At 37.0% G+C, this 26,808-nt stretch overlaps 1 protein-coding gene across 6 annotated transcripts; it reads left to right on the top strand.

Annotated features, from left to right (window-relative positions):
- Positions 1 to 4,300: 4,300 nt before the first annotated feature.
- Positions 4,301 to 16,055, top strand: LOC140822689 (uncharacterized). 6 transcript variants are annotated; one of them, XM_073183523.1, is made up of 6 exons: positions 4,301 to 4,434; positions 5,451 to 5,595; positions 5,678 to 5,704; positions 8,481 to 8,530; positions 14,544 to 15,358; positions 15,634 to 16,055. In XM_073183523.1, exon 5 carries the CDS (start codon positions 14,547 to 14,549, stop codon positions 15,321 to 15,323), a length of 777 nt encoding a protein of 258 aa, XP_073039624.1. In that variant the 5' UTR covers positions 4,301 to 4,434; positions 5,451 to 5,595; positions 5,678 to 5,704; positions 8,481 to 8,530; positions 14,544 to 14,546; the 3' UTR covers positions 15,324 to 15,358; positions 15,634 to 16,055. The 6 variants fall into 6 exon arrangements, with proteins under 6 accessions (XP_073039624.1, XP_073039623.1, XP_073039621.1 ...); XM_073183522.1 differs by lacking the exons at positions 4,301 to 4,434; positions 5,451 to 5,595; positions 5,678 to 5,704 and adding an exon at positions 9,398 to 9,444 and having other exon boundaries at positions 8,475 to 8,530; XM_073183520.1 differs by lacking the exons at positions 4,301 to 4,434; positions 5,451 to 5,595; positions 5,678 to 5,704; positions 8,481 to 8,530 and adding an exon at positions 9,361 to 9,444.
- Positions 16,056 to 26,808: the final 10,753 nt, after the last annotated feature.

Genomic DNA, 26,808 nt, shown 5'->3' with positions numbered 1-26,808 from the left:
AAAGTGTTTTCGGATTCTATTATAATCTTAATTATCAAAAGTCAATCAATATATTAAATAACACATAAAATCATAAACAATTTTTTTACCATAACTACATAAATTTTCAATTTCTCAAATACATATTTTGCAAGAAAAAGATGAAAATTGTCATAACATGAGCATGGTTTCACGATCTTGCATATCGAACTCAAAACAATATTTTAATTAAAGCTTTAATACATCATGACCAATATGTAATTGGTAAAAAAATCATACCAAATCAACATTATTTGTTTTTTTTTTCTTTCAATTATTTATTATTTGAGTATCATGTCTTGACAACTAAGACAATTATAATATTTTATATAATTTATTAAATACAGACATATTATAGAGTCGTGCAATCATGCATTAAAAAAAGATACACGTGTTAGCGTATTGTTATTTTCAAGATATACTATTAAATAAAGACCGAATCACTTACAATATTTTACGTGAACTGTAATTTGTTTGTTAATTAATGACTAATCTAAATTAATAAAGTGTTAACACGTTTGGTGGGCGTGTCCTAACCTTAATTAACGCAAATTAGGACGTGAAACGAAAAAAATTGCCAGGAAAACATGAATATATAATAATGTAAATCAAATATCGGAAACCATATAATATATAGCAGATTCCAAGATCGTCTGCTAATTAACTTTTGTATAATGTGCTTGCAAAGAGCTGGCAATTTATGTTGTTATCGCAATGTAATTATGTCAATTAATCTTGTCAGAAGTCTAATAGGAAATTTGCAGCCAACCAAAGTACTAGTTATGAGAAATAAAAAATGATGACTAATTTTGGCGAAATTTAGATGTTACATAAATTTGATATATTAACTTTTGTATAATGTGCTTGCAGATATGTCTCACATAAGTTTTTGCCTTTTAAATCGAGAATCCACAATCTTTCACATAAAAACTTATGACAAAAACTTATGTGAGACGGTCTCATGGGTCGTATTTTGTGAGACGGATCTCATATTTGGATCATCAATGAAAAATTATTACTTTTTTATGCTAAGTGCATTATTTTTTATTGTGAATATCGGTAGTATTGATATGTCTCACAGATAAAGATTCGTGAGACCATCTCACAAGAGACCTACTCAAAATTCATATCAAGCTGTGTTGCACACGCTGAACATTTCTATATGATCATTGAGGATAATTTTTGTGCTTTCATTTTATTCACCCTATCTTGTTGTAATCTAGATAGATGATTTGAAGAGTTAGTTTTCTGTAAATCTATCGAGTCTTCTTAGATAACCTTTTTTGGTCTTAAACTCTTCGTATGTAACTGTAATTTATGCAACTGTCTTCCGATAATTTCGTGGGTTTATTCTGAAAATTTTATGCTATTTTTACGGGAACGACTCCAATTATTTAGTTACGGATAGAGATTTATCAATATTTGTGAGATCTATTAAAAAATTATAGACCTTACATGTATCGATAAATCTCCGCTCTTAAATGTATCTTGGAGTAATGTCCGTATAGACAGCATATCATTTACTGGTTTATTCATAGTGGTGAAATCTTGAGTGTCAATTGATATTTCACCCCTCATATCTATCTCGTTCTCTCATAACTATCCGTTAACATAGCGGCTACAGAATTCAAAATTGTAACTGTTGTTGGATTGTCATCCCAAAAGATGTCAGAATGAGTTAGAATCGTATATATGTCCCGCGACTATCATATAAAATAGATGGGTTGGACTGACAATTTCCTAACTCGTCGAATTACACATAAAATTGATTAGGTCTACCGGACCAGTCCACCTCAGCACTTAAAATAGGTGGTTTGGTAACTTTTTCAACTGCTGAAAAGGCCGCCTAGATCGCCCACTAACCCGTTTTGACATGTCTGTGTAAAGCGTAATTTAATTGTGGCACCGAATCTTAACAATGTGGATTTGAAATCATAGCGTGATTATTACAATTACACTATAATTTTATATTTGAAGTACTTCATTGTTTGTATTATCTGCAATTTTAATCTGGGACAGGGCCAAGGGTGCAGCTGGGGTTGCACCAAACCCCCTTGTCTTGGGGATGGGAGGTGGGTGGGGTTGCATGTTCTTTTTTTTTTTACAGTTAGATTTTTAAAAATTGTTCAAATAAAGATAAAATAAATAAAATGATAAAATAATAAAATCACAATTCAAAATCTAAACCAAATCAATTGAAGTATGTTTTTTTTGAGATAATCTCATAGATTTATATCCGTGAAATAAGTCAATCTGATACATGGATAGAATGAAAAATAATATTTTTAACATAAAAAAAATAAATTTTTATGAGTTCGGTCGAAATATGAAATCATTTTCATATTTTTCTCTTTCTATTTCTTTGATTTGCTTATCTTTTCTCTGTATGACCCCATAATTGAACTACTTCTTTCAAAATTTGATTATTTGTTGAGATGTTTATATTTTAATTATATTAAATATCACATTTAATCTATTATTAATACAATATTATGTAAATATTTACAAATCTTCATCAATTGAGGCTCAATTTTTTGTAATTATAATTTCTATATTACTAATTAATGAGGTATAATAAACGAAGTATGGTTTTCTGTTGTTTTGTATGGACTTGATTGCTATGAAATATGTTATAAATTAATTATTGAAAACTTTGGTATAATACCTCGTCCTCTGATTTTTGAATAAATTATTTTAAAACCATATCCTTTATATTTTTATTTTTGATTTCACTAAACGCAAAAATTTATGTGAGACGGTCTCACGAGTCGTATTTGTGAGATGGATCTATCTTCTAGGTCATCCATGAAAAATATTACTTTTTATGCCAAGAGTATTACTTTTTATCGTGGATATCGATAGGGTTGACCCGTCTAGCAGATTAAGATCCGCGATACGGTCTCACATGAGACCCACTGTTCACTAAATTAAAATTATTTTAATAATCACATCCTTATTAGAATTATGTCCAAATATAATTAATAATAATTAATTATTTTGTTCTTCCATGTCATTTACTAACTTTATTTTTGGATAATTAAAAAAATTTCATTCCCCCGTTCCCTAACTTGATTTTCTGGCTCTCTCCCTAAAATTAATCATAATAATACATATACATTATACCACTATATTTTAGATATTGTCTATACATTTAATTTAAAACAATAAAATTTAAGATATAAAAAACATTCAACCTAACCAAGCTTTTGTGGATGATATATATATATATATATATATATATATATATATATATATATATATATATATATATTATACATATAGCTCATAATTAGGTGAGAGAGGTTTTGGCAAGAAATTAAATACGAATTTGCATTCCGTGGTAGGTATCTTCGTTAGAGTAATTTCGAAGTCTTTTGCCAAGGATATGTTCAAATTCCACTGAATATTTAGTTATGTTAGGCTATATTTATATAAATATTCACCACATTATATTATATAAAAAAAATCACGAAATATTTTGGAAAGAACTAAGCACCGACAATATTATGAAAAAGTTCGTTGTTGTCTTCATGCATGGCATTCTGGTGTACTAAAAAATTCGGAAGGAACATCAAAACATTTGGTATCAGAACGACTAAAGCAGGAGAAACATCAAGTTCAGCAATTGTAAGTCCATAACAAAGACGTCGCTTGATTCTCAAATATTGGCCATAGTTAATTAAGGTAATACTGGCTGAAATAATCCTTGATAAAATCTTGTCATAGGCCATTCAACTCCTCGAAATGGTAAGAACTTTTGAATACAGTGAAGAAAATTGAATGAGTCGAGCCAACAAGAATTAATAAATTTTAGCATTCATGCAACTTTTGGTATTAAAGATGAGATTCACACTAGTAGAATTTTTAGTTTTTACTTCGCGAAGATTATTTTGGCGATTATTAATTATGAAGTAGTATATACCAATCAACTTCGATAATAACATCGACGAAGTAAAACATTATTTGTTACTTCAAAATTTTAAAAACACGGGTTTCGCTTCTAATTTTTTTGCAACATTTTACTTCGACAGAGTAGTTTTGATGAAGTAAAAAATTAAAAAAATAAAAATTTATATTTAGTGAATTAAAAAAATAATCATACTTAACTTTTAATTTTTCTTAATTATTTTGTAAAAGATGATCCAATAGTTAACTTTTAATCTCCCCTGATTTTTAAATTGTAGCAATTAAAATCTGAAATAGCCAATCAACCGCAATTTAAGAAAAAAATTTAAATATATAATTTTATTTGAAAAGGAGACTAAAATGTTAATTTTTTTTTACTGAATTAAAATACAGTCCAAAATACACCCATAACCCTAATCTACGGTTCTCCTCCCGCTGTTGCGGTTCCTTCCAATTATTTCCTTCACTTTCAGCCTCGACCTCAGCCTTCGCTTCAACAGCTGCCTTCAGGTTTGTCATTTTTGGGTGGGTGATTCGGATTTATGCCTGGTTTCTCGATGATTGTTGCTGCTTGTGGTATATGTTTTGAAGGGCGTCGATTTTGGGTGTTTCAAGATTTCATTTTTTAAAATTTTGTGTAACTTCTGATTTACCAAAAACAGAAGAGAGTTTAAAAAATGGTGGAACTTAATTTTGTTGCGGTTCCTTCCGATTGATTTTTTGTTTATTTTTTAACTGCTGCGGTTCCTTCCAATTAATTTTTTTGCTGCTTGCCTCTCTGATGTGAATTTAGGAATTATATAGTTGTCTAAATAAGGTATTGAACGAACAAAATATATTGCCCCTGCCTTATGGTTTATATAATCGACATTTAGCGCAAGATCGGTGAGCTGAATAGTAGAAATCAACACCGATTAAAAAAAAAAATCATAACTTCAGATAAATTTGCCGGGATTTCGGGGATAAAGCTTGAATCAAATCGAGGTTACTTGTGTTTCGGGGGAACCCGCGTTTGGATTTGGGTCTATGATTGATTGTCCAAGGTTTCGCGCAACGGTAATTTGATTGGAAAACAATTCTGATTGTTGTTTACCTTAATCTCAGCCAACGTTGACTCGTAAATTTCTGTTTGGTATCTTGATGGTTTTGTTGGGATACTTTTCATTGCTTTCAGACTCGTACAGCTCACTTAGTGCATTGTAGGTGTTTGATTATTTTCCTCAATGAGTAAGAAGATTGCAGGGTCCATTTCTTGGCATACTTGGCATTCATCTTCTGATATTTTATCTGGAAGTTATGAAATTCATCGAGTTCTCAATTGGTTAGTGTGATAATTGACTGTTTAAATTTTCAAATTGTTTTCCTTTGTGATGGAGTGTAAAGTGTTAGTAATTGTTTGAATTATGAGTTACAAATTTCTTATTTAAAGTATGTTTTCTAGCAATTCGTCGTATTCTATTAGTGGAATATTATTGTCTATGTGGAGAACTCTTTTAATTAGCTTTGTGTGCGCATTTTTTTGTAAGGTATCCTTTCAAGTGATACCACCAATGCATTGGGAGGAATACATTTCTGAAATAGCATCAAGCATATTCAAGGAGCAGAGTCCTAAACTGTTAGGCATTACATTGCTTGTGCCCCTTTACGACATTACCGCCCTTGTTTGTAAATGTACATTCTTTCCTATTTTCCTATTTTGTGTGTTATAACTTGAGCACAGTATTGATACATCTCACATATACTTCTTGTGCAGTTATCTGGAAAAGAATGGCGGCACGTGTAACGAACCGTACTTTTCATACTCAACATTTGCGGAAAAATTAAAAATTTTCTTGAATGTAAACATTCATACGGTCGTCACTCAACATTCTTAAAAATAGATCTCACAATCATTCGTCACCAATAAAAATTTTGCTAAAAGAAACTGTCTCAAAATATTTCGCATCCAGATATTAAAAAATCAGAGTATTTCTAAACTTCGCATAAAACGTAAACATTGCGGTTCTCGGGTCTAGCCTGCCACTCAGTCCAAGCCTGCCCCTTGGTCACCACCTCCTGTCTCCTCAACATAGTCACCTGCATCGATCAAGTCTAGTGAGTCTAAAGACTCAACACGTATAAACTGGAAATAACGAGTAATACGTAATAAAATCGCATGCAACTTTAAAATAGGACTTACATAACTTGAAACTTGAGCTTGCATAATAACCTTGAACATACATACGTACATAACTAGACGTGCCATCAACATAAACTTTCATAAACATACTGCATACTTGAACATACATAATTTCATCATTTTGCGTAGAGGATGTTTCAAAGCAAGTGACCCATACATAATAAACGCCTGATCAGACACACCACAGTACTGGGCTGACAGGGACGTATCCACTGTCGCATACATGAGATCCCCGTTCATAATTTAACGGGCTGGTTGGTCCCCGTTCATAATTTAACGCTTTCCAACCACGATCTAACCCGTTCATAATTTAACGGGGCGGAGAGGTCCTCGGCCACGTTCACCGACTTCCAAACCCATTCATAATTTGGTCACAAGTCAATTAGCATACCTCAAAAACTTAAACATATTTTCTTTGCACGTCAAACATACTTACTTGGCGTTGAGGGATTCGTTTGGACTTCGATCGGGGTCGTTGCTGCAACATACTAACGTGAATTTCATACTTAACTTGCATTACTTAGACGTAGAAAACTCATGCTTACTCTCAAGCTCAATCATATCTTAGGACCTTCTACAATTTCCCACGACATGCCCTTAATAATCCTTGCACTAACCCATAACATCAAACTTAAAATGAACTTACAAATATTTCCCAAAACAAGGGTACACGGACCCCGTGCTTGGGTCCGGGAGAGGGTCCGTGTACGTACTGCCTAGAATGTGTCGGAAAACGGAAGGGGCACGGACCCCGTGCTTGGCTCCGGATGGGGGTCCGTGTAGGTACTGCATGTCAAGTGTCTCAAAAAGGAAAGGACACGCACCCCGTGTGAGGGTCCGGGTGGAGGTCCGTGTGGCTACTGTCTTGGAACACCAAATGGGAAACAAAGGCACGGACCCCGTGCTCGGGTCCGTGTGGGGGTCCGTCTGCACACTGTACGAAGAAACCTGCGAGAAAACTTATGCACATGCCTACACACCCAAATTGACACTTGAACACTATGATCCAACACCTTAAGGACACCATAACATTGCATAAAACTTATATAAACACTTCAAGATACGACGTCCACCATACTACCCAATACAACGCTAATTAGCAATTGACATCAATCGAGTTCCTACGACTTAAACTAATTCAAACGCCTAACGACGTCTAACAAAACCTTGAAAGATACAACAAACCTCAATACTAACATACTCATACGCAGCAACGATCGCCCGTCGGTTTCCAACGAAGCCTGCAACACTGAAACTTCAAAAATACAATGATACCAAACTTTTTTTAAAATTTCAGTTTGAGCAGTCACACGAAAAATATCATAACTCTCTCATTTTTCGTCAAAAAATCTCGTACTTTATATCAAATCGAAGGTATCGAAAAGTTCTACGTTTTTGCCGTTTAAAGTTTTCTCAAAATATGAACAGAAAAATCGCAGTATTTGAAAAGACAGCAAAAACGAGTTTTAGATCTAAAATTTTACCCTCGAAATTGATCCGATCTATAATCCGCTCAAACTACTAACGTGATACATAACTTTTACGCATAAAAATCAACGCAACGCATTATATGACTTGATCGACACAGCAAGAACAGAATGTACGTGCCTTTTGATGATAAACTTTACCGAAACGGCGATACCGATGCGGGAACGGAGCGAGGCTTGATCCGGGACGAACGTGGCTCGATTTTCTTGAAATAAACTCCACAAAATATTGCTGGAAATTATAAAGGGGGTAGGCGGCTGCTGTAGGGAGGGAGGCCCTAGGTTTTCTATTCTCAAAAATATAAAACTAGAATGAAGTTTGATAGTGTGTGTGTGTTACGGCTGTGTGTGTGAAAAAGGTGTAAGTGTGTGTGGTTGTGAGGTTAACGTGAGTTAGTGGTGAAGTTAGGGAAAATAATTTGCTTAATCATGAATTAACCACTAATTTAAATTAAATCAGACACTAACTCACTCAATTTCCTTAATTGAAATAAAACACACACTAATTTTAAAAGTTCTAAACTCCTAAATTACTAAATACATAAATAAGACTTTTAAAATATTAAAAACTTAATAAATTATTTAAAATGCCCCATTCTTAACTTAAAATAAAATACCACACTTCAAATTACTGAAAATCGTCACCGGTCTTATCCTCGATCCCGCCTCGAATAATCGCCTGAACATAAAGGTCAAGAAAAACGTTTAAACATGAATCAACTAAACATATTATAATTTGAAATAATGCAAATTCATAAATCATGAATTAAAACCCAATTTAATGAAATAAACATGCATTAAAACCATTTAGGAAAACGCATAAGGAATTTAATAACTTGCACGCACGTGGTTCATGCGGACTACAAATTTTCGGGACATCACAGCACGTGCTTGAGTTTAATCTCGTTATTAAATATCTGCACCTTTTATTTGTGAACAAGTAATGGGCTTTTCTCTTTTTGGTTTATTATAATAAGTTTTGACCAGTGTTCTAAATGACGGTCGAGGCGGCCGCCTAGGCGGCCCTCGACCGCACCGCCTATGCATGAGGCGGGTGTCGAGGCGGGCGAGGCGGCGAGCAGGTGGTCGAGGCGGCGAGCAGGCGGGCGAGACAGTAGTCAACAATTTTAAAAAACTAGTCAACAATTTTTAAAACTTAGTTAACAATTTTAAAAACCAAGTCAAAGTCAACTAATTTTAAATATTAGGACTATTTAAAGGTCTTACTTGGAGAATGGTAGTGGAGGCCTCGGGAGCGGATGAAGTGCTACATCTAAGGAGGAGTGCAAGGAACATCCCCATTAGAGAACTTAATGAATATTTAGAAACATCAGAGGAGGAGAATGAAGAAAATGTCGATTGAGTCCGATGATGAGAGGATAATGGATGTAGTAGATGGTGCATATGTAGATGATTTGGAAGATTAGTTATGTTTAATCTACTACTTGTTCTAATGATGGATAATTGATTGAAACTTTGAAAATTTAAACTTAGTTTTTTGGTAAAAAAAAATATATTACTTCGTTAGCATAATAACATTAATATAATGATGAATTTTTATTAATTGCACATTATCTAGATGATATTATATTTTGTGCTTAAACATTATTTAGTTGCACATATTACATAAAAATGATAATATTGCATGATTATCTATAAAAAATTACTTTAAAAAATCCAACCGCCTAGGCGGCCGAGGCGGTAGGCGGTCACCGGCCGTCCCACCACCGCCTCCCGCCATTTACAACCTTGGTTTTGACTATCTCTTTGATTTCACCTATGTGGATAATGTTTTCCTTGCTCATAGCTGCGCTGAAGAATCTCAGTTCTCAAATAGTTTCAGTGTGTGGAAAGGTATTGCCAAGAATTTAGATGTTCAAGTTTACTGTTACTTTCATGAGTGGTGGAAGGATATCTTGGACTAGATTTTTGTAGTTTTTTTTTTATATAACTAACATGGCGCCAACAAAGTTTTGGGAATTCACATCACTTGTGTTGGAGGCTTAGGGTATGAGAGATATTCATAGTTCATACCAGTTACCAACCTTTATTATTGGTTCTTATGACATAATCTATCGTTGGAACTTGAAAAGTAATTTTTTCTTTGGATTTCCATTTTCTTTGTTCATTGTGTTTATGATTTAAGTTTGATTTTATCACAATAGTACTTGCAAAATTTTAAAATTTTCCACTGGACATAGTTATCTTGTACATTTTACATTTCAGTTTATAGGATCAATCAAGAACCACTATTACAACTAATCTCAATATGATAAAGTCAGAAGTGAATTAAGCGAATTCGTCTACTTTTATGTAGGTGCTTAAATGGATCGTGTGCATTGGGATATATCTTTGGTTTGTCATTTTGCATTTTATGATATGCTTGTGGATATACACTTTCGGTTTTGTGGATATACTCGTGGATATATTTTTGGGTTATAATTGTGGATTTGTGGATTGGTAGATATACTTGTGGATTTGTTGATTTTTATTATTTTTAGATGGATAATTTATGAAGCAAATGAATGTATTTTAATTTATATATGTGTGTGTATAGTGGTATTATTGTATATTAATTAAATTATTTTGATAAAGTGAAAAATATTTTTTACTTCACTATAATACAAAAAAATGAAGTCTTTTAAATCGATTACTTCGTCAATAAATATAAATTGTGAATTAACAAAATATCAAATACTTCAACAAATAAAAATTATTGCGAAGTTATAAAATATATTTACTTCATCATAGTTCCATAACAACGAAGTTGTTCGCATCAATTACTTCACCAAAATACAAAACCTGTGAAGTTATACGAAACATTTACTTCGTCAATCAATGTAAACTATGAAGTCATATATAAGCTATTGCTTCTATACTTTATGAAATCGATGAAGTAAAAGACGTTTTACTTCGGCATCGGTCTAATTCCGGACCGGTTTTCTCTCATTGAACCGGCCAAATACTTCGCTAATTTCTTGGATACGACTTCTGTTATAATGCGAAGTAGAATGGTATCCTATATCCTATTACTTCACATGCGTCTATTTCGGCAATTATCTACCTATAACTTCATTGAATATGCGAAGTAAATCAAAGAAATTCTACTATCGTCAACATACTTTTATCATCATGCGTTTGACTCAAGTTTTATTATATTTAATCATTGTATGGACTTAACAAAGTCCTAGACAGTGGTATAGGAAGTTCGATGATTTTATGATGAAGATAAACTTCCAAAGAAGTTCTTTTGACAGTTTTGTCCACTTGAGAGACGAGCAAGATTACACTAAGACATATCTTCTCTTTTTGTGGATGATATGCTCATAGCAAGTGTGAATAATAAGACTGCCATTGAGGAGCTTAAAAGGAAATTGAACTCTGAGTTTGAGTTTGAAATGAAAGATTTAGGACATGCCAAGAAGATTTTGGGCATGGAAATTCATAGAAAAAGAAAGAACCAAAGTATGTTCCTTAGCCAACAATCACACTTTGAGAAGGTCATGTTCAGGTTCAATATGCAAGAGGCAAAACCAGTAACTACTCCACTTGGACATCATTTGAAGTTGTCAACAATACAATCTCTTTCTAGTGGCTCAGAGAAAGAATAAATTAACAACATTTCATATGCAAGTGGAGTAGGAAGTATTATGTATGGGATGGTATGCAGAAAGCCAGATCTAGCTTATGCCATTAGTGTTATCAAGGTTTATTGCCAACTCGGGGAAGGCTCATTGGGAACCTCTTAAATGGATGCTAATAAAACTCAAAGGCTCCACCAAAATTGGCCTATGATTCAAGAAACCGAAGGACATAATGTATCCAATGGTTGGATTTGTAGGCTTTGACTTTGCAGACAACTTGGACACAAGAAAGTCACTCACTGGTTTTGTCTTCACTGTGTTTGGAACAACAATATGTTGGAAAGTTATACCGCAATCAATGGAAGCCTTCTCAACAACTGAAGCAGAATATATAGCCATCACTGAGGGGATTAAAGAAGCAATTTGGTTGAAGGGGCTGATTACTGAGCTTGGCATAAAACATGATCAGGTTACAGTCCATTGTGGTAGCCGGCAAATTGCTATCCATCTATGCAAGCATCAAGTGGTCCACGAGAGGTCAAAATACATTGATGTTAAGCTTCATATCGTAAGAGAAATTCTTGCAAAAGGAGAAAGTGAAGTTGGAAAAGGTTGACAAAGAAGACAACCCGGCAGATGAAATGACAAAAGCATTACCTCAAGCTGAGTTTAAACATTGTCTAAACTTAGTTGGGGTGGTGGAAAGAAGCTAGCTCGAAGAGCAGGAGTAGAGGAGGTGACCAACTTAACAGACAAGGTGGAGATTTGTTATAAGGGTGTCTAGGCCTTGGAAATTGGAAGGCTTATTGGACTTAATTCTAAGTATCTGACCAAGACATAAATTTAGGCTCAATAAGGAAAATGCCCATAATTGTGATTAACCGTCGGAGCTTATAACCAATTTTCGGAGCTTCAATGGGGAGAATATTTTTCTTTTCTCGGATTCGTTTTCCATCTTTGGAAGGACTCTCAAAAACACAAGTCAAGATAGCTGATTCAAGACCAACAAATTGATCCCATTATGATAGACTTATAATTACCTTTAGAATCAAAGAGCTTTTGTCATGATAATGTACTATGAACAGTAAAGAATATAGAGATGACAGAATGAATATTACGTTTATTAATCACTAGAAAACTCTATTTATATAGTACAATAATAGAATTTGAATAATAGATAACATGATACTTTAAGAGAAATTTAAACGAAAATTATATCTCACTAATCATCTAGAACAAGTAATGCCTAAAAATCGTCATTTATGTGACGTCATGTGTATTTGGACTCAAATTACATCTCGAGTGGGCCTGGACTTGGAGGCTGATCCAACACTATTTTCAGACCAAAATTGTCTCTGTGTTTTTGTTATGCGCTCTTTTATTTTATGTGCCTTTTAACATTCTACCCAATCACGACTCTGTCTCGATTGCTTGACGAGAAATCCTTATAATCGGCCGCCGCCGCTCTTCGCCGTCTCCAATTTAGTCGCCCGCTGCCGTCGCCGTCGCCGTCGCTTTTGGCGACGCCTTTAGTCTCTATCTGGCACCTGATCGGTAAGAAACCGTTGCATCAAACTTTTCATTGATTTTTTCTTCCTCTTATCTTCCATGTTATCCCTCGTTTTCCCAATTACGTTCATTTTTATGGTTTTGTCTTTATTGATTTCAGGTCAATTTCATCGCATAAAATGTTTCCGGATAGAAATTCCTTTCGTTTATGCAAAAATTTTGGGAAGATACCTTGGTTGTAATCTAGACTGAGGATTTATATTTTGTCGTAAAGCTTATATCTTATTGAATTTAGCTGAACTTAGTTGGTTTCCTATGGTTATCCCATAATTTTAGGAACTTTGAATTTGCAGTGAAGCCTAAATTTTGATGAGAAAAATTAGAAGCAAAAGCTTTTGAGCAAATATTAGGCCATCAGTGGAAGAAACCACCCAAACCCAAAACACTAGCATGGGAGAGCCCATAAACTTATTAGCACTCTGTTATTGCTTGCAAAGAGGATCTTCCTAACCCAAAAGACTAGCACACAGAACAGATACGAGATCACAACTTCGCCTTTCCCTTGAGAATGAAGTCTAAGATGCCCTGCTTTGAATAGCTTTTATCCACGGGTCAATATTCGGTGCATGCAACTTAATTCGGCTTGATATGTGGATACAACCTACATAACCAATAATTACACTATGTGTTACCTTCCCCACATCGCCAGGTTAGCTCTTCTGCCATGTCCATACTCAGGCAGAGCTCCAATATTAGATCATAAGTTAAAGAGTAGAGCCAAAATCCAAAATATTGGCCTTTTAGATGGCGAGGCCCTCAACTTATTAGCCACTCCCTTGTAACTTACGGAGCCAATATGGAATCAGAACACAATTTACATTGTTTGAATGAGAAAAAAAATAGATATAAATATGTATATATTAAAGGGAGGTGATGGTTGATCCGAAGAATGATAAAAGCTATAATTTTTTAAAGAGTACATCTTGTAAAATGTAGTGGGTGACAGTTTCTTGGTACGTGTCAAATTCTTACTATCTCTTGAATTTTCTTGTTCAAAGTTCTTAGGAAAAAACTGCTAACTTTAGCTTTACTTGTTTTATTCTGGACTATGTTGTCTAATAGCTGGATGTGATTATCTAATCTTTATTCTGTATTATGCTGTTTGATTCACTTTTTCCCCATTTTATTTTTTATCCATCAATATTATGTGGGACAGATCATTTGCCAACCATGATTTGGGTGGTTTTCAGCTTCTTTGATCAAGTGTTTTTAGTTTCTAAATTTTATGTCATTAAATGATGAAAAGCTTCCGTAACTCGACGATTTAAAAAGCGTAGATTTTCCTTTTGTTTTGAAGCTAAAAAATCTGTCAGAAGTTTAAGTATGTGTTTGTTCTGGTAAAATATGTGATGCTTGGGACTTCTGGACATCAAAACATGGATTCTATTATGTTTCGAGTGAAAAAGATTGTAAGGCTATAGTGAACCCCCATCCCGTTCTGTTATCTATTTGACAGTCGTTATGATGCAAGAAAGCTGCAATCTCAGTCGGTAAATGTTAAATGAAAAGCCTCTCTAATTTAACGATATTAAAAAAAAGCGTTGATTTACCTTTTGTTTGAAGCTGTAAAATCTGGCAGAAGTTTAAATATGCGTTCGTTCTGGTAAAATATGTGATGCTTGGGACTTCTGGACATCAAAAGATGGATTCTAATATGTTTCGAGTGAAAAATAATTGTAAGGATAAAGTGACCCCCATCTCATTCGTTATTTATTTGCAGGTCCTTATGATGCAAGAAAGCTGCAATGTCAATTATTTTTAATCACTCTCAGGGGCCCTAACAGTTTTGTATTTCTTCAGTTTATGTGCAAAATGATCCCTAAAATTGCTCAAATCCGCCTGGTGAGCTCGCACCCTGAAGTTTATGATCCATGTGATGATTCATTTGCACTAGTCGATGCACTGCTGGCTGATAGAACCAACTTATTAGAACACCAACCTTCCATATGCATGGAAATTGGTTGCGGTAGTGGCTATGTTATTACATCCTTGGCTCTTTTACTGGGAAGCGATGCCCCTAGTGCCTACTACATAGCCACCGACATCAATCCCCATGCAGTGAGAGTCACTCAGGAGACTATAGAAGCACACGGCTGTCATGCGGAACTGGTGATTACAGATATCGCGTCTGGACTTGAGAAACGCTTAAATAGATTGGTGGATGTTTTGGTTGTGAACCCACCTTATGTGCCGACACCAGAAGAGGAAGTTGGGTGTTCTGGTATCACCTCATCTTGGGCCGGAGGGGAAAATGGGCGTAATGTTATCGATAGAATCTTGCCTGTTGCCGACAAGATTTTGTCTGACAAAGGGTGGTTATACTTGGTTACCCTCACGGAAAATAACCCGTTAGAAATATGTCTTCAGATGAGAAGAAAAGGTTATGCATCTCGAATCATTTTGCAGAGATCAACTCAAGAAGAGAATCTCCACATTATTAAACTATGGCGTGATTCCGAAACTTTACTGGAGGTAAATGAATGTATGGGCTTGAAGAAAACAAACGATGGGAAGATTAAGAATCCCATTCATTTTCCTCAATTTTCGGTGTGGGGATGCGACAGTCGCAAGAATCGCTAGTGCAAGTGCAAAGAAGGAAGCGCATCATCCCTCTGGTAACACATTCTCCTTTCTCTCATCACCTGCATGCTCACATTTCATTTTGATTGCTTGACATTGTATTTGCTATATAACATGTATTCATGAATTTTCTTGATTTTGCCTTTGATATGTTGTGTGAGAGGTGGAAAGTTCGTGAATGAAATAACATTTGGAAGTCTAGTGTAAAATATCCTTTTCTTTTAATTGTCATTGTGGAGGTTTAAATTATAACTTCGTGGAAGATATCCTTTTCTTCTAAATGTCATCCTAAAGGTTTTCTCGGTTGCAGGCGTTTCCTACAAATTTTGAAATGAATGATGATTGATGAGTCAACACTCCCTCGCAGAGTTCTACTAAACCCTCGTATCCATATTCTATTTTCGTGTCAGAAACCAGGCGATGTTACATATGGAGTCGAGACGACGAAGAAACCTGAGCTATTTTTGCTTGGGCTTGAACAACTTTCTGGGGTCTGCCAAAAGAGAGTGAAAATGGATAAGAATATATGAGAAGCAAACTAAGGTGTGAATTTTTAGTACATCTTTGCCAGCAAAACTTATGAAATTGTGATGTACTGGTTGAAATTTACAAAGCCTTGAGTTTTATTCCATCGCATCCTTGTAATTTAGATATATCAGCCAACAAACTTTTGAAATTGTGAAATATTTGTACTTTATTTCTTGCGTAAATCAACTATTCTGATTATATGTATATATGCATCAAGAATTAAAATGCATCGAGTGGTCATTTGTATATCTATAAACCGATATGCAATATTAATGTAAAAAGTATTGGGAATTTATAATAGTAATCAGAGTGTTTGCAATTATTAGGAAAAAAAGATTATTAATTTTTTAGTTTAAAAAATGTAATTTCTAGTTGTTTGTTAATCTCGGATTTTGCTTCTACTTATGCTCAATTTAATTAAAGTCACTAAGCTTGTCTCATGCTGATTATTCGAAAGTAATTATTATATGATAAAAATTTATGTGAAACGGTCTCATCGGTCATATTTTGTGAGAGTAATCCATTAAAAAATATTATTTTTTATTGTGAATATTAATAGGGTTGATTCGTCTCACAGATAAATATTCGTGAGATCGTCTCACAAGAGACATATTCTTATTATATTTCGATAAATAAATTACGGTTCTTTTCATACTCTTACTCTCAATATTTTTTACTAGTCCAAAATTATCCTTGCACTCATTTAAATGAAACGAATAGAGAGAATGGTTATTCTGTAGCTTTTCAGAAGCATTCTTGTATAGTTAGAGATTCTGCTGAAATTACTGTGTTAACCGGAAAGAGAGAAGGCAACACTTACAGAGTCTCCTGGAACTCAAATCTTCTCAATACTCCTACATGCTTAGTTGCTTCTCTTAGCAATAAACACTGGCTATGGCACAAGAAATTGAATCATCTGAATTCCAAGTCAATCAATTATCTCAAGAAGCAGAATATAGTTGATGGATTACCAGATATTAATTTTGTTAAAAATCATGTTTGTTCTGCTTGTCAGCTTGGGAAACAGATAAGATCCAGTTTCAAGACCAAAGATAGCAAATCAACTTCAAGATGTCTGGAACTACTCCAACCATATCAAAAATTAAATATACTTGTTTAGCCCAAACTTTGGAAGCCCATTAATAATAACAGCCTGCAGGATGTTGAGCATGATGTGGGGAGGCCCAATGAAAAAGCCCAAGAAGAGTTGCAGTTTGGTCCAAGAAAAGCACGATGCCGGGAGTTGAGCCATGACCCAAGGTGGAAGAACGTGGGGTGATCGTGGAAGGGAAAAACTGATGTGTAGAATGCGACAAAAGCAGAAGGAGGAATCAGAAAGAAGCTCTCGACAAATCAATCCAACAAAAGCTACAACAAAGCTTCTTCAATTCTCTCAATATTTTATCTGCATATTTTCCAATTTCCAGTATTTTAGTTTCTTCAGATTTCGCATATTCCTCCAACTTTCTTGTGAAAATGTCGATCAAATTCATGGCAGCATAATGAGTGTTGATGTTGTTTATGAATTCCACCTTTAATTTCAGTATATTCTTCATTTTATGTTCTTATTTTTGGAGACATTTCGAGGGAATTAGAACGAACGATCAAATCGAGAAACACAACGTTTGGTAAAAGAAGTCAGATAATTTTCACAAATTTGGCACGAACACGTGTCTGGCACGCCCGCAAATTTTCGTGACAAACAAGTTGGCACGCCCGGTGGGACCAAATGCCTCCAAAGCGTACTGAGAAGAATGAGGGAATTCCTCCATCACAGGGGAAAGTCCATCGTTCACAAGAAGAGTTTCAGGAAACTGATGTAGAAGGAAGAACGGTTGAAAGGCTTGTACACCAGTTCGAGGAAGAGACTATGAAGGAAGGAATTGCTGTTTCTGGTGGTGATGGGTCTCCACTGAACTTTATGTTGGCCATGGAGAAAAATATCCGCAGTGATCTCAGAGAAATGACCCAAACTTTTTCTACTGTTATGATGGAATTTGTGGCAGAAATGAAGGAATGGAGGAAGTCTGCAAAAGGAGAGGCTGTTACACCAGAAAATGTTGAACTTCAAGAAACTGACGTTAATTTGCTAAAAGTTCAAGGCCAAGGATCAGGGGTTTCTCAAGCAGGTGAAAGTCGCCGCTTGGGGGAGGCACTGATTCCTAAATCTGCCAAAGAAGGAAGATACACTCCTCCGCACAAAAGGGATGAGGAGTTGGGGTTGAAATTCCAAAACTGCGGCAACAGTAAACAAATGGCTGGTAACGTGTTCTCTGTGACGTCTCCTAACTTACATCCAGGGATGTATGTTGATGGGGGAATGCGTGGATATTCAGCGCCAGGTTTGGGGAATAACACTCGGGGGGCAATCTATCCTCCTCACCAGTTAAGACAAACTTCAACGTTGGATTTTGAGATGGTACGTGATGTGATTCAAGAGTTGTATGGCCCTGGAGTGAGGCCAATCAACAGACCAGAATTCCATAAACCGTATCCTGATGTTGTGGATCGTGACAACCCTTATCCAAAAGGATACCGCATTCCAGACTTCACGTTATATTCCGGGGAAAACGGTCAATCCAGCGTGGAACATGTGGCCAGGTTTACAATTCAGTGTGGGGAATTGGCGAATTTGGAGAACTTTTCTAATTATAAGTTACGTCTGTTCCCCAATTCCCTGACCAGTACTGCTTTCACATGGTATGCAACACTACCTCGGAACTCTATTATGACTTGGCATGATATGGAACGTCAATTCCATACACAATTCTTCAGAACAGTACCTGAGATTAGTATAGCAGAATTGTCAAGGGTGGTCCAAAAACCCGGGGAATCTGCCAATGATTTCATTTGCGAATTCAAAAGAGTGAGGAGTAGGTGCAAAGTTTGCATTCCACAATCAGAATATGTGAAAATGGCACAGCGAGGACTTGGCTTTGAGTTGAGAAAGAAATTCCAAGGGATGGAATTCCGCGATTTTTATGAGCTTGCTGCCAAGGTGTCAGAGTATGAGGAATTGTTACGAGAAGATAGTCATAAAAGAAAGTCTACAGTGGGCTCTTATTTCCAGGAAGTGGAGGAAGTTGCATTGGCAGAAGTAGCAAATTCCGGATCACGCACTGTCCCTTTCTTGAAACGCAAGAGTGAAGAACTCTCCAAGAAAAACATTCCTCCAGTGCAAACACCATATACTTTCGATGCATCAAAGACGGAGGAAATTTTCGATTACTTAGTGAAGGAAGAGTTTATAACATTCCCCCCAGACCACAAGCTGCCCACTAGGGAGGAATTGAAAGGAAGAGATTACTGTAAGTATCACAATTCCTTCAACCATAATATTAATGTTTGTTGGGCTTTCAAAAATGTCTTGCAGGAAAGAATCAACAAGGGAATCCTGAAATTCCCTGAGAAAAAAGAAGCAATGATAGTGAATGAAGATCCATTTCCCCCGGTAGCCAATGTAAACATGAACAGTACTGACTTGCATTTTTTAATTAATGAGAAGAGAAGGAGTGGTAACAGGGACATGTCCATTAGGCCAGGAATTACTATAAAGAAGTGTTGGGTGCCTCGAAAAATGATGTTTGAGGTTAGGGAGAAGAAAGCAGAAACTTTTCATGGGAAAGATCGCTACTACAGTGGGGAGGATCTGCATTATACTGGAAGGAATATGAGGTATGACAGGGAATCCATGGCCAAAAGGCCGGAGAACCAGTACCTCAGAAGGAGCCCACATTCTTGGTCGATGAATAATGAGAGAAGAAGTGGCCAGCAGTCATTTCATAAGATAATACAGAGGCCATCTCTTCTGAGCACCGATAAAAAATATGAGAGGAATTCCCGCTTTGTTGTTCCTCCCAGAGCAATCCCTGATGGTGTATGGAGGCGAGTAGAACATCCAAAATTCCCAAAGCCTCTTTCTAGAACCCAAAAACGACGTTTGTTGAGAGAAAAAGCTGCTGAACGTAGGTCTGGGATAGAGGAGTCATTTAAAGAGAAGAAAAAATTTGGGAGGAAGGCTACTGAAGATAATGACGAGGAAGATGATGATCTATTATCGGAGGAAGACAGTGAACCAGTCAAGAGGGCTACTTTCAAAGTGGGACAGATTTTGGTTTCATTTGAGTGTGCCACTGGCTCGTTAATGTTGCCAGAGGAATTCAAACGCAAAGGGACATGTGAGACCGATGTATTTACTGGAGATCAAAATGGCACAGAATCCATTCAATCTGATATGGTGGATGAGAGCGTTGGTGTTCTTGTCGATGAAGAGAAAAGAGTATTGATGAAGCGACCCACCAACGAGATGACTAAGCATATCAAACCACTTTATAACACAGCACATGTTAGTGGAAAAAATGTATCTAGAGTATTGATAGAGAGTGGATCTGTAGTAGCCCGAATTCCAAATTGGGTAATTAACGGAGTAATGGTGATTAAGAAGGTTTAATGTGTAATTTTGACCGAGTCATGATCGGACGGACTGAAGATGGTTCGGAAGCACCGAAGAGTTCGGAAGGTCCGAGGTGGGTTCGGTGGATCCGATCATGAGGTGTCAAGAGCAGCTGGACACGTGCATGTTCGGACGGTCCGAAGTGTATGATCGGAGGATCCGATCATGAGCTGTCAAGAGCCGATGGACACGTAAGAGTTCGGACGTTCCGAAGAGGGTTCGGACGATCCGAACATGGCCTATAAATAGTGGTCGGATTTCCTCATTTTGACTCGCCAATTCAGAGAATTCCATAGCATTTCAGTCGTTTCTGACAGGTTCTAGTCTTGTTCCGAGATTTGGGCACTAGCGGGGAGCTGCTGGTCTTGTAGCAGAGCTGTGCTATAGTTGGGAGCTAGCGGCATCAGCGGGCTAGCGACGGACGAAGGTTTGGAATTTTATCAGTATTTATCTCAGGATTATCTAGTTAAGTCTGGTAGATAAGTTTAGTGATGGTTTTCACTTGATGAATAGGCTTGGATTAGACCTGTTGTCTGGTTGTTCCAGTGAATTAGGATTGCTGTGATAGAGGTACGAAAGTACTATCCGAGATATCCTGGTTGAGTATACATTCTTATATGTGTTGCATGATTATGTGGTGCATTGATATATGTCATATGATGCATGCTATTATGTCACGTTTATTACTGCACGTTGCATTTCATGTTGAGCCGTACCTCCTTCGAGATAGCCTTTACTGTTGAGCTGTATCTCTTTCGAGATAAGCTATATCTTGGGGCCGCTCAGCCCTGTCTTGTGGACGCATGGACACCGAGAGTACACAGTGGCCGACGGGTCGGGAGGGCTTCGGTGGTCCGGGACATTTTAGGTCCACGTCTGTCTTGTAGTGGATGCAGTGACCCAGAGGTTGGACCGCGCGGCACTATCCACTTGGCGCCTCTAGACTGAGCATTGTTGAGATCCTTTTGTGACTCCTGTTTCTTGACTACCCCGGTATCATGATCATAGCATGTGCATTTCATATAGGTCTGTATACTCATACTTTTGTACTGGGCGTTCTTATCGCTCACGTCCTCGGTTTTGTTTATTCTTGGACACCCCATTTCCCACGGGGCAGGCCTCAGGTTGGACAGCTCAGGAGGAGCAGGAGGAGGACGTTGAGTATCTGGTTGGTTTAGTTTATCGGTATTGTTTTGATTCGATATGGTTGTATTGGATATTTTATTTTGAGTTATTCTAGATTTCGATTGGGTTGTATAACTATCATTTGTTGGTATTTTCCGCTGTTATCTCTGATTATTGTTAATTAGGTTAATTGCATGCTTAGTTCTTGCCTAGTAGGTGATTCTGGAACGGGTCACTACATTTATGGTATCAGAGCATGCATGCGATTTTGGGATATAGATTTCTGTTTTGGGATTTCCGTTGACCAATTTACTAGTTTCCCCATTCTATTGTTGTAGCAATGGCTGACCACTTTGGTGATGAGAGTAGTCAGGGGAGTGTAGGTCGTTGGGGTGACCAGGACGATTTGTTAAGCGTCATAAGTTACCGCATGTTTCTCTAGATGTCATTCTTTCCGTTTCTACTCCGATGGGTCATTCGGTGTTAGCTAAGCGTCTAGTGATGGGTTGTCCCTTAGATATGGAGAGTTGTTTTGTTTTGTTCATCCTCTAAGCTTGATTTCGAGGACGAAATCGTTTTTAAGGGGGGGAGAATGTAGTAGCCCGAATTCCAAATTGGGTAATTAACGGAGTAATGGTGATTAAGAAGGTTTAATGTGTAATTTTGACCGAGTCATGATCGGACGGACTGAAGATGGTTCGGAAGCACCGAAGAGTTCGGAAGGTCCGAGGTGGGTTCGGTGGATCCGATCATGAGGTGTCAAGAGCAGCTGGACACGTGCATGTTCGGACGGTCCGAAGTGTATGATCGGAGGATCCGATCATGAGCTGTCAAGAGCCGATGGACACGTAAGAGTTCGGACGTTCCGAAGAGGGTTCGGACGATCCGAACATGGCCTATAAATAGTGGTCGGATTTCCTCATTTTGACTCGCCAATTCAGAGAATTCCATAGCATTTCAGTCGTTTCTGACAGGTTCTAGTCTTGTTCCGAGATTTGGGCACTAGCGGGGAGCTGCTGGTCTTGTAGCAGAGCTGTGCTATAGTTGGGAGCTAGCGGCATCAGCGGGCTAGCGACGGACGAAGGTTTGGAATTTTATCAGTATTTATCTCAGGATTATCTAGTTAAGTCTGGTAGATAAGTTTAGTGATGGTTTTCACTTGATGAATAGGCTTGGATTAGACCTGTTGTCTGGTTGTTCCAGTGAATTAGGATTGCTGTGATAGAGGTACGAAAGTACTATCCGAGATATCCTGGTTGAGTATACATTCTTATATGTGTTGCATGATTATGTGGTGCATTGATATATGTCATATGATGCATGCTATTATGTCACGTTTATTACTGCACGTTGCATTTCATGTTGAGCCGTACCTCCTTCGAGATAGCCTTTACTGTTGAGCTGTATCTCTTTCGAGATAAGCTATATCTTGGGGCCGCTCAGCCCTGTCTTGTGGACGCATGGACACCGAGAGTACACAGTGGCCGACGGGTCGGGAGGGCTTCGGTGGTCCGGGACATTTTAGGTCCACGTCTGTCTTGTATCCATTTGGCTGCGGTTAGTGACCCAGAGGTTGGACCGCGCGGCACTATCCACTTGGCGCCTCTAGACTGAGCATTGTTGAGATCCTTTTGTGACTCCTGTTTCTTGACTACCCCGGTATCATGATCATAGCATGTGCATTTCATATAGGTCTGTATACTCATACTTTTGTACTGGGCGTTCTTATCGCTCACATCCTCGGTTTTGTTTATTCTTGGACACCCCATTTCCCACGGGGCAGGCCTCAGGTTGGACAGCTCAGGAGGAGCAGGAGGAGGACGTTGAGTATCTGGTTGGTTTAGTTTATCGGTATTGTTTTGATTCGATATGGTTGTATTGGATATTTTATTTTGAGTTATTCTAGATTTCGATTGGGTTGTATAACTATCATTTGTTGGTATTTTCCGCTGTTATCTCTGATTATTGTTAATTAGGTTAATTGCATGCTTAGTTCTTGCCTAGTAGGTGATTCTGGAACGGGTCACTACAGGATCTGTTGTCAATATTCTACCATACAGAATTCTGCAGAAGTTGGGGAAATGTGTGGAAGATTTGATTCTGACAGAAGTCTCTATGACAGCTTTTACTGGAGAATCCACCAAAACCTTGGGAGTTTTACCAGCAAATGTTACTGTAGGGTCTCGATCTTCTATGTCAGCCTTTTTCGTGGTAAATTCCAGTGCTAGTTTCCACGCTTTGTTAGGAATGGATTGGATTCACTCCAATCATTGTGTACCATCATCTATGCACCAGTTACTGTTAATGTGGAAAGAGAATGAAGTGGAAGTGATACAGGCTGATTCACAGCCGTATCAATCGAATTCCAATGCCGTGGAAGCTAGATATTATGACGGAGCATTTGGTCCAATCAAGTTTTGTAACTACAAGGTGAATGGACAACCAGGAGCAGTGTACATGGATACTCAAAAGGTTAAAGAAATAGTTGAGAAGGTTCTCAAACCTACTGCCATGGTCTCTCCTAGACCCATGGTTCGACCTATTATCGAGGAGGTCGATGACTAAGTTCACTAAAAAAGATATGGAAGTCGCTGCAACTTCCGAATGGAAAGCCACATTGCAGCAGCTGGTGAATGAAGTACAATCTCAGGAGTTGTGGGATATCGATGGAGCTAAAGTAATATTTGAGGAGGAATGTGAAAGTAGCGAGGAAGAAAAGTTACAAATGGAGGATTTAATCTTAGCTCCGGCTCAGATGAAAAATCGACAGCCGGAGACATATGATTCTTAAAGTTGGAGTAAATAGGGAGTATTGTACAAAGTGGGCTGGACAACCACTTTGGTTAATTATGGAATATTGACATGCAAAAGGTTTCTGTAAATATGCGAGGAATAGGCTTTTAAGCCATTCCTTGTTTGTAAATAATGATGGAGCATTTGTAAATAAATAAAGATACTGGCTCGTGGAGTTTCGCTGTAGTTAATTAATTTTGGATAAAGTGTTCGTTGTTTTAGTTGGCCAAATTGATGACAAAGCGAAGTTCATTTAGTGCATATCTTGAAACTTTGGTGAGTATTATTCGAAAAATATGGTTTGGCCGTTAGTTGCGGATGCATATTGACTTGCGTGGTTTGCGTCGATATTAAGTGTTCAATTTTTAAGAAAATTTTGGCAGAGTTTCCTTTAGAAATGTGATATGCCAAAATTGTAAACACCTGCAAATATATCCCAAGCAACATACACAAGAACAACAATGCATTTTACCAACAAAGTTTGGCTTTCAAGCCACTTTCTCAACTCTATACATCGGAAAAAACACTTGCCAAATTATGGCAAACAAGTGTAAAAACGTACACCTACTGTCCCTAGCCTACATATTTTATTTCCTTTCAATGTGTAGTACACTTCATACATATATGCTCAGTCAGTTGCAGAGATATTCATCAAAGCTTGGTAATTATCTTTCGGATGGGCCAACTGCACTACCATGAGGATTTTCCATCTCTATTGGTTTTTAAGATTCCAGAAAATGAGATCTCATCCTCAGTGAATTTGGTGGAGCATCACAATTCCTTGTGTTGGTGCATTTCCTTTAAGCACATGGAAGATTACAGAAGTTGCACCAGCTATAGGCCAAGTTTTGAATATGCGCACCAAGGGAGCCGCCCTGTTAAGATGCAAGAAGTGGGTGTTGCAAGGTGTTACTCATAAAAAACTCATTCAGACATATTAACAAACACCTTGAGTGCATCATTAAATGTGTTATATTCTACAATGTTTTTGTGATGGGGGATTGGATAAATTGATGAAATATCCTTACCTTGAGAAGGTGTGGCATGAGGTAAAGGAGATTGATGATGGAAACTTTCAGAAACTTGGATGGCATCACAAAGGCGATGTAAATTGTGGTTTCTTGGGGAAGATCGGTGGGCGCCGATGGAGATTTAGGGGAAGGAAATGAAGAACTGGGGGTTCAGGGAATGCACAATTGGATTTAACTTGGTGGAGGGAAAAGATGTGTTTCAGCTGTCGATTCATCTTCAAATCCATGGGACATTTCTTTTCTATCATAAGACTCCACGCTCAGCTCATATGTGAATAACTAGTTTGGCCCACTGGGCCAAATCAGTAAAATCAACCAAATAGCCAAAATTGGGCCAAATTAGCCAATGGCCCAAATTGGCTAGGGGGGCAGTTGTTTAGCCCAAACTTTGGAAGCCCATTAATAATAACAGCCTGCAGGATGTTGAGCATGATGTGGGGAGGCCCAATGAAAAAGCCCAAGAAGAGTTGCAGTTTGGTCCAAGAAAAGCACGATGCCGGGAGTTGAGCCATGACCCAAGGTGGAAGAACGTGGGGTGATCGTGGAAGGGAAAAACTGATGTGTAGAATGCGACAAAAGCAGAAGGAGGAATCAGAAAGAAGCTCTCGACAAATCAATCCAACAAAAGCTACAACAAAGCTTCTTCAATTCTCTCAATATTTTATCTGCATATTTTCCAATTTCCAGTATTTTAGTTTCTTCAGATTTCGCATATTCCTCCAACTTTCTTGTGAAAATGTCGATCAAATTCATGGCAGCATAATGAGTGTTGATGTTGTTTATGAATTCCACCTTTAATTTCAGTATATTCTTCATTTTATGTTCTTATTTTTGGAGACATTTCGAGGAAATTAGAACGAACGATCAAATCGAGAAACACAACGTTTGGTAAAAGAAGTCAGATAATTTTCACAAATTTGGCACGAACACGTGTCTGGCACGCCCGCAAATTTTCGTGACAAACAATACTATTAAAAATTATTTGTATTTAATTAATTAAAATTTTAAAATATTTTCGATTGGATATATATAAGTTCGCAGAAATTTGAATCAATTTAGAGTGATGGACTAATAATAAGCATCAAATCTTATATAAAATGATGTTACAAATTATTTAACATCAATTAAAATAGAAATATTTTATAATTAACTTAGTTTTTTCACACTTTGTAATGAAAATTTCTCAATAGAAATAGTTGACTTGCGATCTCTTCTTTATTAGTCTTTCATTGATGGATGCAGCGGGAAGAAGACTCAAGATTCACCATCTCACATCGACCGATGTGTTTTGCTTTCCAATGTTCATAGTGAAATTAATATTAAACTTATTAAATTACTCATATAATGTGATAATAAAATAATAATGAGAAATGAAATATAAGTTGATGAAAACAAACATTTATATACGAGCCATCAACCTACAAACCCTTCCGCTCCGTGCCGGTCCGCGTGTCCCGTTCCGTTCCGTCGTAAAATCCCCGTTTTCGATATATGAAACGCCGATACAAGTATTCACAATAAAAAGTAATACTTTTAACATAAAAAATAATACTTT

Source organism: Primulina eburnea, unplaced genomic scaffold, assembly GCF_022965805.1.
Source record: "Primulina eburnea isolate SZY01 unplaced genomic scaffold, ASM2296580v1 ctg9_ERROPOS1000000, whole genome shotgun sequence".
Classification (NCBI taxonomy): domain Eukaryota; kingdom Viridiplantae; phylum Streptophyta; class Magnoliopsida; order Lamiales; family Gesneriaceae; genus Primulina; species Primulina eburnea.
This window is presented reverse-complemented; position numbering and strand designations above follow the sequence as displayed.